This window comes from Mustela nivalis (assembly GCF_964662115.1).
Source record: "Mustela nivalis genome assembly, chromosome: 13".
Classification (NCBI taxonomy): domain Eukaryota; kingdom Metazoa; phylum Chordata; class Mammalia; order Carnivora; family Mustelidae; genus Mustela; species Mustela nivalis.
In genome coordinates this window covers 72942366-72958245 of record NC_139032.1, presented here as the reverse complement: position 1 = coordinate 72958245, position 15880 = coordinate 72942366, and the positions used below count along the sequence as shown (strand labels likewise).

Here is a 15880-nt window from a genome sequence, read left to right as displayed (position 1 = left end):
TATCTGGAAGGATGGTTAGTATTTACCTCTGTGAGACTTACAAGCTTTACAATATGAATATATTGTTTTTCAAAGTTATAAAAATTAATAGGATTTTGGAAATGTATATGTAGGAAAAGTAAATATTTTTTATTTGGCCCAGGAATTTCTCTTATAGAAATTTATGCTAAACATTTAATCATAGATACATACAAAAATGTATGCTTAAGGATGTTTTTGAAGGCAAATTTTAAAAAGTGAAAATCCAACCCAACAAAAGCACCATAAGATGGATTTTGGTACTACTATGCAATGGAAAACTATATAACTATATAATAATCACACTTTCAAAGGTTAAAGATCTTTTACAAATGTACAAAACAGTAAATGCAGATTGACTACAATTTTTGAAGGACATCTATACATAAAAATTATAAAATAAAACACCAAAGTATTACTTGAATTGTTTTTATGGGTAGTAAAATTCCTGTGATTTTTATTTCCTCCTTTATTATTAGTATGTGCCAAATTTTTCACAATGAATATTTATTTTTGCCTTAACAGTTTAAAAGCACTATAAATTTTAATCAAGAAAATGCTCTTTTAAGAAAACAATAGTTCGGTCTGAAAATGTTTGCCACCAATTCAATATTTGCTTTTAACATAATCTTTTCAGATAATATATCCAAACATGAAGTATTTTGTACATGTTAGACATTTTAGTTGATATCTTCTCAGAAAAGATGATTATGAATAAATTAAATGAGTAAAACTTTTATTTCATTTATTTTTAAAGATTTTATTTATTTATTTGACAGAGAGAGACAGCAAGGGAAGAACACAAGCAGGAGGAATGGGAGAGGGAGAAGCAGACTTGCTGCTGAGCAAGGAGCCTGATACCAGGCTCGATCCCAGGATCTTGGGATCACGACCTGAGCTGAAGGCAGATGCTTAATGATTGAGCCACCCAGGCACCCCTAAAACCTTTTTTTTTTTTTTTAAAGAAAACATTTTCTGGGACGCCTGGGTGGCTCGGTTGGTTAGGCAGCTGCCTTCGGCTCAGGTCATGATCCCAGCGTCCTAGGATCGAGTCCCGCATCGGGCTTCTTGCTTAGGGAGCCTGCTTCTCCCTCTGCCTCTGCGTGCCATTCTGCCTGCCTGTGCTCGCTCTCTCCCTCTCTCTCTCTCTGATGAATAAATAAAATCTTTTAAAAAAAATAAAAAAAAATAAAAGAAAACATTTTCTGAGTTGTAGGCTAAATATTACTCAACTTGAATTCTAATATTCTTCCCCTATTGGGGAATAAAATTTGACATATTTTATTTATTTATTAGTCATGTCTTAAATGTGTAACTTGTAAACAAATTTAAAGGTAGATTCCTTGTTACTTGAAGTACCAGGAAAACATAAAGTATAACTATTTATAAAGTAACTTTAAAATACCACACAAAAATACAGCCATTGCTTCCATTTGCAATATTTAGCTTTCTGTGAGTAAATACTGGTGGATTATTCATAAGATATGAAAGAAATACATTGGCATTTCTGCAAGACAAGTGACTGTGATAAAGAACATTATATTTTCTGGTGTTTTAATATTTTCCTTTATTAAATAATTTTAGTGGCACAACAAAAACATCTGAAGTTAACAATTATAATCATTTTGAATAATCATTCCTATTCTGCCTAAAGAGTATCATCAAATATGCTAAATGCAATAAATTGCACATGGGGAGCTATATCTGACCAAAAAGATTTGCCTAAAACTAAGGAAGTCTGAAAACTGACATCTACTTAGCTTGGTATAATTTTGTACAATTGGCTGCAGAGGTCAGAGACAGTAAGTTTGTAGCGGAGTCTCTTTCATTAATAGGATTGTTGGACCTGGGGCTCCAGGAAGCATATGATTAATTCAGCTGTCCGAAAGGGACTTTCCTACCATATGGGCTATGTGTGAGCATACTCATGCAGAAACGCATCTCCTTCCATGTGAATTTCCCCTCCTTAATGGTTAGAAACAATACCTGGGGCAACCCTCTCCAGTCCCCTCTCTTCAAGAGCTTTGTACTATCGCTCAATAAACTTTGCTTTGCTACCTACCAAAAAAAAAAAAGAAAAAAAAAAAAAAGAAAAAAAAAAAGAAAGAGAGAAAGAAAGAAAGAAAGAAAAGAAAAGAAACAACACCTAATATGGAATAGTCTGCTTAATGTTCTTTGACTATATCCTGGGGTCTAATGCACAGTGACCAGGACAATTTTTTTTTTCCCCCAAAATGTGGCTTGTTTTAAAGTTGTTTGTTGTGTCTTCAAAAATCAGCCAGCTTTTGCAAGAAACCACTTATTAAATGAAGGAAGACTGGTCATATCCAAATAGATACAAAATACTGTGATTAAAGCATGCTCTCATTATGGAGACATCACTGATGCTCATTAGCTGATTTTTATTAGCCTTCTTTTCTTTTCTTCTAAGCATGCATGTGCGCGTGCACATGCGCACACGCACGCACACATGAGTATACATACACACACGCGTGCACGCACACACACACACATACGGGAGGGGGCAGAGGAAGAGGAAGAGAAAGAACCCCAAGCAGGCTCTATGCCTCATGTGGAACCTGACACTGGGCTCCATCTCAAGACCCTGAGATCATGACCTGAGCCGAAATCAAGAGTCAGATGCTTAACCGACTAAGCCACCCAGGTGTCCCTATTGGATTTTTCCATTACATCCTTAAATTTTAGGCTGTAACAACAAATACTGAAAACAATAGAAAAATACACGACATTAGAGACAAATATTATACACACAATGGAATAAGCCACTGGGACATAAAACTAGAATTTTATTTAGAGCACAAGTACACAGACAAATATGAAGCAAAAACAGTGAGCTGAAAAAGATGGAAACATCTTAGTGTGAAAAGCAGTGAGCAGAAAAATAAAAGTGAAGCCAATAGTATATTCTTATTAACAAAAAAGTTCTACCATATTAATACAAATATCAACTGGCAGAGGATTAATTAGCCAAGAGCATCACAGTCACACATCTTAACATATTAACAGAAATTTCCCTCCACTTCAATACACCTTTCTCCTCTTTCACAAATTTCAATTGCAGCAGTTTAAAAAGAGAATTTTAAAATAGGATTAGAGTGAACATCAGGCACACATGTGCTTTTTTCACATAAATCAGTTAAAAGCCAAGTGGCCAGAAAGTATATCCAAAATGTCAGTCTACCAAATGGGGGGGAAAGTAAATGCATCTCAAAAGAATAGTATCATTTTTCATAAAAATTTTCAAAGCACTAATTGTGATGGTTCTATTTCTACTTTAACAAAATGCCTGGCATTAAATTCTACTGAATAAATTGACAAATCTGCCTTTTAAATCCCAATTAACTTCTAAGCGGTAGAGTAAAAGAAATCTTAAAATTATTTTTATAATTTGTAAAATGGAAGACCTTATTTAAGTCGAATATAGCATTCTTTTTACTAAACAATCAAAGTTCTTCACTTTAACAGATAAAAGGGTCATTTAAGTGATTCTGTTGAATCCAAAATGCTTCATCATTCCCTTACCAGGTCTCAGGCCTATGGGGTTACAGTTACATTTCCAGATTACAATGAAAAAGGTACAAGCTATTGCTCACAATGGGGTTAATCTGGCAAATCTATGTCTAATTTTAACAGTGAAAAAAAGCTCAAAGTCATGATGGAAACATACTCTATAAATTAGAAGCCTAATAAATATATATGCATTATTTAATTAAAAAGCCCTGGGCATAAGGGCCTCAGGACAGACATTTAAAATGTACAGAAAACCCAGGTGGGTAAAAAAAAATCCAAGAGCAGGATTCAAATAAACATGCCCAGCTATCTAATAGAAACCATTAATCATCAGGATATATCATGCCATAATCTTTGGTGTCCAAAATATAAAAAAGATTCTAAGTAGAAAGGCCTTGCCTGAAAGCCCCCAATGCAGGAATCAAGAAATACTTTAGTGTTGCTCTGAAGGCCACTGAACAAGGGCGGAACTTCTTTAGAACATACATAATTGAATTTCCTGTTATTGCTTTATCACCTTTATTGAGGGGTAAATGTTTAAAGCATATTCTGGAGAAAAGGCTCACAATTAAAATCCGCCTTTCTTTTCCTTGAAGCAAAGAAGTGGCAGGGGCCTTGATGAATTAGTTTTAATATTCTTAGAATTAAATCAGCAATTTCAGCAGCAATGTTTCCAAATACAGCACTGGCTGTCGCCATGTATCTGACAGTAACACAAAAAGCCTCAATATAATTCAGGAGATTATCCCTTTATTAAAGGAATCTCATAGTTAGAAACCCATTGAACAGACAGAATGAAACCCTGCACTAAGCAAGGAATTTTGGTGTGTTGGTATTAAAATGCTCTTAAGGAAGTAGCCTTCTTTTCTTAACATTTCATGACAGTTTCCCTTCCATTTTAAGAGTATAAATGTATAATGCTATTTCCCCCATGTGGAATTTTAACAAAATATAAAATTTATTCACCAAAATAATTTTCTCTCTACTTTCAGAGTGTGTTTGTAATTGCTGAGGCAAGATGAAAATACTAGGAACCAAACTAAAGACAGTTGGGCATGAAAAAATTCTGATGGTTTAAGGCAAATAAATACATTAAATAAGCCCGTGTGAATGCTGAATATACAAGTTAATACTTGGGAACTCTGAGGTTTCTACAGTCCCTAATAAATACATTTAAAAAGCTAAATATTCTTATCAAATGCATTTCAAACAATAAGCCATAACCAACAAAAATAATGTTGCTACCTCAGAGCCCGGTATTAAATCATTTACCTGGATAGAAATAACCAGATAAAGGTAATTATGCTGCTACATTGTCATTCTATTGGATTTCTTTGTAATGTGTTCAAGTATCAGAAGAACAAAAAAAGATCTGAAGTAGGGGAAGTACTGGAAAAGTTAAGAATCCTTGCTTTTTCTTTTTGCAAACATTTCCTTTCTAAGAGTTGGGGAAAGTCTAGAAGAAAATCTGACCTGGAATTACACATGTGAAATAAGATTCTGAAGTTGGCATCACTTGACGACTACAATATTTCCTTCTGTAGAGGCCACTAAGTGCTGGCTCCAAATATTAAACAACTAAGTACATATTTTTACAAGTCGCACATACAAATGTTGACTGGCACAGCCTTTTAGCACAGTTTTTCTGTTTAACTACAATAAGTGATAGCAGCAATGGTTAACAATTCCACATAAACACCACAAACACAGATATGAAAAAGCACCTACAACAACATGCAAATCTCAACAGTGACATCACTGAATATTACACAATGCATAGAAATTGTAATGGTTTTTGGCAAGATGGTTTTTTTTTCTTTTGTAACAAATACTTTATAAAACAGAAGTTCTGTTATAAATGTTATTTAAAAAGTTGTAATATAATGAATTGTATATATAAAAATTCAGTTAGATAAAGTTAATCTGAGTGGATTAATCCTAAAATGGACCTGCTACTTCATCCAGTATAAATAATCAATTATAAATTAATTTCTAGTGGAAGCATACTAAGGTATTTGATTTATAAAATGTAAGAATTACCAAAAGTAAATAGGCATAAAAATCACTTAAATACAGTATGCACAATTACTGTTAGGATTCCATATTGCTGATGTCTTCCTAATTCTACTTACCACAAATAAATAAATTGTGCCAAAGCATTTTCAAAGCTCTTTGAAATGAATGGTAAAAATATTCTCTAATTCCAGTGTAATACAAAGAACATCAGAAGTCTAGCAAAATTCAACATTGCATTCAAAAGACAAATAATTCCACTGTACTTGAAGAAAAAAAATCCTAGAATTTCACCTTTTTTCTCCTGCTATAATCTGGTAAATATAATTTATAAAATAAAAATTTGTGAAATTTTTTTATTTTTATGCTTGAATTCCTCTTTAGAAGGCCAAGCAGGAGAATAAAAGAATTTACAAATACGTATTTCAACATCTTCCTGCTATAGGTCTTCCATTAGTTCCCATTTTTCCTCCCTGCAACTAAATTCACTTCAGAAATATTCTAATTATGTTGATAGAAGTTCGATCCTTTGGATTGAATATATGTCCCAAACCTTTGAGATTATATTTTAACCTTTCCATAGGGTAAAAGAGGGTATTATAGACTGCATTCAAAACTAGTGATATAAATACTATGTAGCTGGATATACAAATGATTACCACACTAAGCAAGTTATAGATTAAGCAGTTCATAATCTATAACTGGAAATCGTACACTTGAAAACTGTAGTTTTCCCCTCTGTAAATGAAAACTATATATGAATGGGGTAAGTGGAGAGATGTTCATTAAAAAAAGAAAATTTACGTTTAGAGATTATTCCATCAAATTTCAAAAAGAAAAAGTTGCTAAAATCAAGCTGTAACTGTATAAAATGAAAAGTGAGAATTCGCATGTAAAAATAGCCTACTTGGAAACTGGCAGCTTGACTGAGGGCTTAAAAAACTATTACAATTTTGAAAACAAGAAAAGATACCCTTTCCTACTCAGTGGAATGTAGAGTGTCTTACCACCCTCAACTCTTTTCTGTGAACTAGAAGTCAGGGTGCCTGGATTCTAGTTCCGGTTCTGACTCTAACAAGGTGTGCACTCATTAATGTCTCTGGGGCTGTTTCTCTCTTCTATAATAAAGAGGGGTAGGTTAGAGCAGATGTTTTCAATCTTTTTTCCAGCCTCCGCGTGGAGGATGTGTCACAGAGGTAGTAGCTCATTCAGTCAGGTGAGTTTCAAAGTAGGAAGGTAGGGGCATAGGGAACATGAGATTTAATCAGCATTTGAGGATTTTCTTTGCAAACTCTTAACTCCTTGCTCTCCTTGCTCCCTACCCCTAAAAGGACATGGTGACTCCTGTTCTTCATAGCACTCAACAGCACTGGGCTAGAGGATCCCTTGGATCCTTTCCAGATCATCCTTTATATTATAATTCAGCAAAGATGATGGTGTACATTAATATTCTAACCTAATTAATATTCTGATCAAATTAGTACTGAATTAATACTGAGTGTAATTCAACAAAGTCATAGTTTACGTAACAACTCAATTTAAATGTATTAAAATGCTGTCTTTAAAAAGTAATGCAATCTTTAATACCAAATCAGGTGTTTTCCTTCAGCTTTGGCAGGCCCAAATGATCAATTTACAGACAGGATGAAGCATGAGAAATTCTGATTATCTTTCTTTTCTCTAATTAGAAGTGAAATCAGAGTTGTTGGCAGTTTTCCAGTATCATCCCCTTTTCTGTTTTTGTATAATTAGGAATACACCAATCACTAAAGGATGATATATGCAGTATATTTGTGTCCCAGTTATATTCTATAGCAAGGATCTTAAAATCATCCCAGCTTCATTACTTTGTCTTATGAAAAGCTATACATTCATTTCATCTCAGCTAGATCCAGTGAGGAGGAGAAGCAATGCTGAATGCTATGCCTTAAAGGGTAAAACAAAACAGAACTGAGGATGCCTTCGACAATGGTGTGTTTGCTAATAAGCACCTCTCTCTCTGTACTTTTATATGGTAATATGCCAATATCTGATATAAAGGAAATCCATTTGACACAAAAAAAAAATCTATTAAACTAATTGATAGAAAACTTAATTCTTTAGTGTTTATAACCTTTTTTTTTTTTTCCATAAAGGAACCACTTAAAAAATTAGCTTACTGTAACAAATGATCACACACTCCCCTTGACTTCTCCTCTAGGCTTGGAAATTTATTTCCTTTATCACATAGTTGAGTTTTTATTTAGAGATGTTAAATATTGCAGCTATATTTTGACCAGAGAAATATAGATCAAAATACTTCTTTCCTGTAGATAAAGAACTCCAGTCACAAGAAGCCTGATTAAAATCAGAAGTGTTTGTCTCTAATATATTGAACTGTGGAGATAGTCAAATAAAGAAAATCTGAACAGTTTCCGGTCTAATTCTGAGAATCGTAAGGATAGTATTTTTCCTCAAAAACTTCCTGTTAAAAACTATCTTTATTCATTCATTCATTCATTCATTTACTCATTCATTCACTCATCTATTTAGGAGGCTCTATGCCCAATGTGGGGCTTGAACTCATGACCCTGAGATCAAGTCACATGCTCTGAGCCAGACAGGTACCCCAGAAACAATCCCAACAGATTAAAAAAAAACCAAAATATTAACAACAAATTCCTATATTAAATATTGTTAATTTGCTGGCACCAAATCTGCAGTCAAGATCAAACTCCCTTTGATCTTCCTATTGACTGCAAATTGACAATCAATATCGTCTAAGATAGCAGTATTGGCTCTTGGGCTTAAGAGAGAGATTCCCTCTGCCTAGAACTCCCCCTTACCCTGTCTGATTTATAAAAACAAATGACAACCACTTTTAAAAGTATAATTACTTCTGCACACACTCATCTCCAAGACAAAGCTAAACGTCCTTTAAAAAGTGAGATAAACTTTTGCTCTCTACACATGGCCAGGGGAAAACAAAGTGCTGAATGTTCCATCTCAAAGTAACTAAAATAATGAAGCCTAAACAATGCTGTACTAACAAACATGCCAGGTGATGGCACTGCTCGCAGTCAATCTGGAGACAATGAATATTGATGATTTTATTACACCAGGGATTTCATTTATAATTTATCACTTCAGAGAGTCTACAAAAGCCAAGGAAATCACTTTGTGAACAAGCAGCTACAGCAGAAAAGGACAGACTTCATAGTATCTGGATCGGGTTTCAGATCCTGATGCTCTTATGTATTAGCTGTGATATGGGCAACACATTAGACTCCTCTGGATTTCCTTATCTATAAAGGAGAAATAATCATACCCTCAGGGTAAGTGTGAGAGTTAGTGAAACAACTTACAGAAGCACTTAGTACTCTGGTGCATTTTAAGGACCCAGTAAATGACAGTCATTGAGGATAATCTACACCTTCTTATCCATGTGTGTACCTATGTGAACACAATGGACGGTGCAGGAATGGCTTTGCCTTCATGCTGATTTTAAAACAGGCTCTAAAGAAGATTCTCCTCAAAATACTCAAAGCAGTATTAGGTATTCCACAGCAAACCAACATTTTCAATGGCTGAATAATAAACAAACTACAAGAGTACAAAGTTTGGGAAATGATGCAAAACAATATTGGCAGACTTTTTGGTGAGCTCTCAAAAAAATGAAATGACACTTTTATTACAGGATCTTTCATAAACTCTTTGAGGGCAGGGGCTATTTTACACATCTTTGCACCCTTCCCAGTGTCTAGACAATAGATGTTCAAGTACTTGTTGATAGGACTATAAATTCTCATCTCAGTGAAGTTATTTGATTTCATGACATCTAAAAGCTAAGCCATATGACCTAGACTGATGGAAGTTTCAGTTAACAATGACCCAACTGAAAAACCAAAGAGACTTGATCTACCCTAGAAAAATTTCAGGCTGTTCTTTTGCGCATCAGGAAGTAACTTAACATAGGGAAAAGTGAATTAACACAGGGAAAATTTAATGCAGGGAAAAATATCTAAAAAATAACAAGTATTTTAAGTAGAGGGCATATTATAAATCATATTCAGACCACCCCAACAACCCATGATAAGAACTGGAACTTTAAGAATAAGCTCTATTGGATAAACATCCTGAATAGCTCTAATTTTTTCAGACATTATGGTTTTTTAGAGAAAAATTGCTACCATTCATGGTTTTCAACAGCCAGTCACTCACATACAACAAAGACTGAATTTTGCAGGTATATCCCCTAAATGCTGATAGATGGGTTTGACATTTTTTGTTGTGGACAGCGCAAAACTTCCAGTGTCATATGAGGGGCACTGTCTCTTTTTTACATGACCTTACACTGACCTAAAAGTGTAAACTTTGTAAATGTGGTTTTATTGTTATTGTATGAACCACAGAATTGCCTGGGAAGGCAGCACATTCAGTTGTAGTAAATACCCGCTGGACTGCTGAATTTTCACTAAAGAACATGTACAATATTTGGCATGTACCACTGCCACAGTATGAACATTAACTTTTTTTAAGCTAAAATAACAAAAATGGCATCTGGCAGTAGCATGTTTTCAGTATTGTTTATATAAAAACACAAAATTTAGAGGTAGTTGCTGATAATTTTTTTTTTTTAACCCAAAGAGATACTACAGTTCAGCTAAACTTCTACCAAGCCATTCTTCAGAAAATTTTTCTAAATCTAGATCACAATGTTCCTATTTGGTTTGAGTTATCAAAGCAAAATAAAATAAATAAAAAGTAACTCACATTCTCAATTTAACTGTGTTTTTCTGAATGAAAATGCGATAAGATGAAATAGGAGAGACTTTCGTTTTAGTAGTACCTCAATCAACACTTGGAGGGATGCAGTCTCCCAGGTCAGCTTTCTCAGTACATAATGACTGCCCTTCTTCCATACTAGAAACTTACTTTTCTATCAAAAACATATTAAGAATTTTTAAAGTATGTGTCAATGCAAAAATAAAATACAAAATCACATTTTAAATGTTTCACAGGAAAAAAAATTTAAACATGAGAGGTAACCCATTAAAAACAACCTTGTTTTTTAGAAACAGAATTCTTTTACAGTAGGCTGTCCTGTGCACTTACAAACCAGGCATAGATTAAGTAAAGTTTTGTAAAGAGAACTTGAGAGAAAGAGGCCTTGTGGTTCAAAATGAAGAGAAGAGGGGACGTTAGGGAGCACAGTGTGCCATCATGAAAGATCACTCAAGCATTCCTTTTAATCAGATAGTCTTGAGAGATGGGAAGACACCGTGTCCCCGTTTCTGGCTCAAATCGCTGGAAACTGACTAGGAGCTGGAAATAAGGAAGATAAACAGAAAAAACTTCGCAGTCAGATGACAGTTTACCATTTCCTTAACTATAAGCTAACTGATTTCTCTTGATCTCAACATGAAATGGAGATAACTAACCCTTTCAAGGATTGAAAGGATTAAAGATAATATATATAGAAATAAATATATATGTATTGAAATGTGTAAAGAAATATTTACCAAAATATTAACAGTGGTTATTTTGGCCAGCAGATTCAGGAGTATATATTTTGTTTTTTAATGCTTATCTGAATTTTCTAATTTTCATATAGTTAGTAACTATTATCTAAATAATGCATGTAGTAAGTCACTTCACACAGTGCTGGTAAACACACCAGCTCAAAAAATGGTGGGTATCATCATTGTTAGTGTAAAACAATAAAGCAAAATATCTCCAACCCTCTCTTCTTGTTTCTGGATGCCTCCCTCTGGAGGAAAAGTTGCAAAGTAAAGTGGATTCCACCCCACAAAGTCCACAGCAGAGTTTGTACTCTAGAGCCAAAGGAGAGGTCACAGCATAAGAGGAATGGGTCTTTATGTGTTTATGACTTAGTGTTGGAAAACGCTGCCTAGCCATGGGAAAGCTCAGCTAATATGATAATTTAACAAAGCAAATAAAAATGAAATTTGTCCTAGTCCATGATAAATTAATACATAAAATAACACCTACCCTCCTGCTAATGTGAATTATGAGTTTGCCTTGAAGAACAAATACTTCCCAATAGAATCCAGTAAAGCTATTAAGACTTGGGTTTTTTATGTGTTAATGACTATACAGGACAGGAACCTAGCTCAACTTTATCATCGTCCTAGTATCTAAACTTACGTTGTTATTGAAGGATCTTAACTAAAAATATACCACAGGCTTCAAGACATGAAAAGAAAGACCTTGGAGAAACCACCACAAAGGGTTGTTTAACCAAAATTATTATTATAATAATTGCAGGGTATCACAGATAAATTTATATTTACTGTAGAAGAAACTCTGCACATTTTCAAGAATGCTTTGAATTTATCTAAATCTGGTAACAAAATGTTGTTACCCAAAATGAGTGTCAATATTCTTTTGATCTCAACTACAGAGTCAAGTAATCTCCTAGGGAAAAGAGACTGAAGTTTAATGCTTATAAATAAATAATTCAGGGGATCTGAGCTTTGAAGAGTAGGGCTCTTTTGTTGTCTTGACTAGTGCTTCGGGATTTTTAATAAGACTCTCATTCTCTACCTTCTCTTTATGTTTGATATACAATCTAACGCTTGGGAACATTTTCAAAGCTTTGGTAGTTTTGTAAATCTGAAAATCACACCTCATTTTAACTGATTTCTTAGGGAACAAAAAACATTCTATCCAAGTTCAAGCACAACAGTAAAAATGAGCTATTAACAGTCTTTTTTGCCACAATATTGGACTTTGCATATTATTTAAAAATTATATATCTTCCAAAAAGAATGGCAGCTTTATTGCCCCCAAAAGAAAAGATGCTAGCTAAACATCTATATTTTCAGACATTACAAAAAATGAGGCACAGGAGCTAAAATTCTAATTCAGCTAAAAAAAGTATGTAGATAATTTGTTGAGCTTTTATCAACACTTTCATATTCTTGATGTGACTGGATACAGTTATATGTAAGCAGAAGAGTTAATATTGTCTCCTGATTAGTATAAAATTTTAAAAATTAAAAAAATAAAGCCATTTATTAACTTTACTAAAATGAGAGGTGGGGTGGGAAGGAAAGCAGGAGTTGAGGACACAAGTATCTAGGATATCTTTCAGTTACTTTTCTGACAGTTCTTTAAAAATGGAATTCCTTCTCTACTTTGTGTTGCCTGAGAACCACTATGCTTTTGTCATCTGTAACAGCAATTACAATTAATCACCCACAAGTACATTTGTGTTAAGCCTATAAATACTATGTTAGCAATACTAAACTATCTCCATTGGCTTATTTGTAAAAAGAAAAATATATTATATATTTATATTTTTATAAAGTTAATACTGAGGGCGGAGGAAAGGGAATGAGAAGCAGTATATAATCACAGTTTCTCTGGACACAGTAACCAAATTGGGGTCTTGCTCAAGCCACCTGGTCAAGCAGTGTCTGAGGAAGAGTCATAGGAAGCAGAGACGATGAAATTGCCACTGTTGGAGTGCCCAGCCACCGACTGGGCAGCCTGCTGGCTCAGATTGTTACAGATGAGCACCAGCTGGTTGCTCTGGGCCTCAGACAAGGTGCTACAGCTCTGATACACACTGAAGTTGGTTTTTCTGCCAGGGATGTTACCCTTCTCACACATGGTCTTCACCATCTTAGCCAGCTTGTTCTTCCCAAGGGCTTGGCAGTTGTACCAATGCAGAGCTGCCAAGTTCACAACTGGTTTGATGGACAGGTAGAAAGGAGCATCCTCGTAGCGCATGGCAGGAGGCCGGCGCTGGGCATACTCCTTATAGTCCTGTACGGGGCAGGTCTGTGGAGCATGCTGGGTGGCATACACACGAGAGTCTGTCCCCCCTCTCTTGGTTTTGGCATTCAGGTCACCAGTGTCTTGACCCATCCACTCTAAGTACTCCAGCCCTGTTTCTGTTACCCGGAGCCGGATATCACCCCACTTCAAGGTAGATCCATGGAAGCCTGTGCAGTGCCCAAAAGCTTTCGTGTTGTTGAGCCAGACAAGGTTGAGAAGACCCTCAGGATTATAGCGGCTTAGTAGTCCCCTTTTCCGCAGAATGAGCTCATCAGCAAAGGTGAGCTTCATGGACTTGTGTGGCTTATTTCCTTTTCCTTTGCAGCGGAGTTCAATCTGCTTCTGTTTCAGGGCCTCTTGGGAACGCTTGAATTCCTTATCCCTGGTGATACTGTAGCCATACCTATGTTCTTTTAGGTACCGTTCAAGTCCACACTGGTAATTGGCCAAGCTGTTGGGTTCATATTCGGACCCGTCCTTCTGCCTGGCATCCACAAAGAAAGAGGCCAGGTAGGCATCCAATTCCTTGCAAGGGATGACATAAATCTCTCTTGTTTCAGAAGGATACTTGGAGATGAGGAACTCTCGGAAATTGCGGAGCGCGGTCTGCGTGCTCCGGATGGTTTTCTCATTCTGCTCCCTGCTGAGCTCAGCTGCTCTTTCATCCTGGTCTGCAACAAATTGGGGAGGGGAGGGATAGAGAGGGTGTTGATGAGTTCAGACAATGCACTTTCTACTCTGCAATAAAGTTTCCTCTTATAATGAAAAGGGAAAGAAGGAATCCATTTCATAGAGATCACTCATAAATGTTATTTACAAACCTGCTGCATTACAATAGCCAACTTGAGTTGCACAAATGATGTACTAGACAAGAATATGGCCCATTACAATCAAAATGAATTTGTCGTGTCACTGACACACAAGTTTTGTGCATGAAGGTTTGTGGGAAGAGTGAGATCAGAGCCAGCCTTTGCTTTATAGGAGGAACGTGAGACAGAAATGTGCTATTCACCCTACTTCAGTGTGCTTGGGCCCCAAGCTGACACCCTCATTTCGAATCACTTCATTTGTGAAATCAGAGGTTTTACTGGTTCTATTTTACTGAACTAAAATATTCAAATTTGTTATTTAGCATATCACTAGAGATCTCTATTTAAAAGTTAGTAAATGGGGGTGCCTGAGTGGCTCAGTAGGTTGAAGCCTCTGCCTTCCGCTCAGATCATGATCCCAGGGTCCTGGGATGGAGCCCCGCATTGGGCGCTCTGCTCAGCAGGGAGCCTGCTTACCCCTCCCTCTCTGCCTGCCTCTCTGCCTACTTGTGAACTCTGTCTGTCAAATAAATAAATAAAATCTTTAAAATAAAATAAAAATTAGTAAATATAAATTATTTATAGTAGTTTATTCAACACTCTATGGCAATTTAGGTAAATACAGTTTATAAATACTCTGTATGAATTGCAGGCAGTTTTTAATAAGCAATAAAAATATTTGATATTTTGTAAAGCAATGAGGTTTAAAACTTCATAGTGTAAAGACAGGACAGTGAAACTTGAATCAGGCTACAATAATTCAGATGTAAGGAAAGGGGTATATCTCTTGGACAAATCATTTTATGTTGCTAATTTATTATTTACACTCTTCCACCAAGGACTAGGGTTGCCTCTTTCCATCATGGATTATGCACAGTTAAGTAATGTTGCTCTGGACTAGCAATTCTCACACTTCAGGGTACTTGTGAATTACTTAGGATGCTTATCAGTATGAGATTCCTCTGTGGCAGAAATCCATGCTCAGGAAGAGGTTTGAGAGAAACTTCTTTGAGAAACAAAGTTCTAGTGCTTATGCCTTTTATGAAGGAAACCCTACTCTTTATTTTTACTCAGTTTTTTTTTAAGTTCAATGATATCATTTAAATGGTTTCCCTTTTAGTAATACATAATTTAAGTTTGGACTCTTTAACATTAACAATAAAGATGTTTTGTCGAAATTCACCACTGTTATGTCAGACATGGGTGTGATTCAGAAAGAGAAATTCTAAAAATGAAAGTATACCAATAGAAAACTGGGTTATCCAATTATTGAGAGGCAAGCATAAAGCTTAATTTAAAACAACATAAAAATGTAATTTCAGATTCTGTAGTATAAGGTAAAATATTTTGTTTATCCTGATTATCTTAAGAAAATTTTAATTTATAAAGTTGCTCAGTGGAAGTCTTTGTGATAACCACATATAATTATAAAAATAAAATCTGTAATGGAATTTTATTCATAAAAGACACTAACTTTTTTATTACTACACGCATTTATGAATGAGAATGTTATTTTTAAATGAGAGCTCTAATGTATAATTTCCCAAATCCTCATAACCTTATAAAATGCAATGAACTAATATTTACTAAACTAGCTAATTAGATATTTTTGTGGGCATATTTTTGAAAGATTATATATTAAAATTCAATATATAAAAGTATATTTTATGCTGCATTCTATTACGCCATTTTCTTCCTGTTAAAATTGTTTATGTATCAACAAT

The 15880-nt window shown here is 35.0% G+C and overlaps 1 protein-coding gene across 4 annotated transcripts in view; it reads right to left on the bottom strand.

Annotated features, from left to right (window-relative positions):
- Positions 1–15880, bottom strand: part of KIAA1958 — a 164245-nt gene that overhangs the window by 29958 nt on the left and 118407 nt on the right. Inside the window, exon 3 of one of the 4 annotated variants that reach the window (XR_014302313.1) lies at positions 12969–14018. The exons of 2 other annotated variants lie outside the window; for them this stretch is intronic. Coding sequence is in view for 1 of the 2 variants with exons in the window: in XM_082696901.1 (XP_082553027.1) it covers positions 12973–14018 (1046 nt within the window). In the remaining variant the exon portion in view is untranslated. Of the gene's footprint in view, positions 1–2805; positions 14019–15880 lie in introns of those variants that run through there. One more of the 4 variants, XM_082696901.1, reaches the window with a different exon arrangement.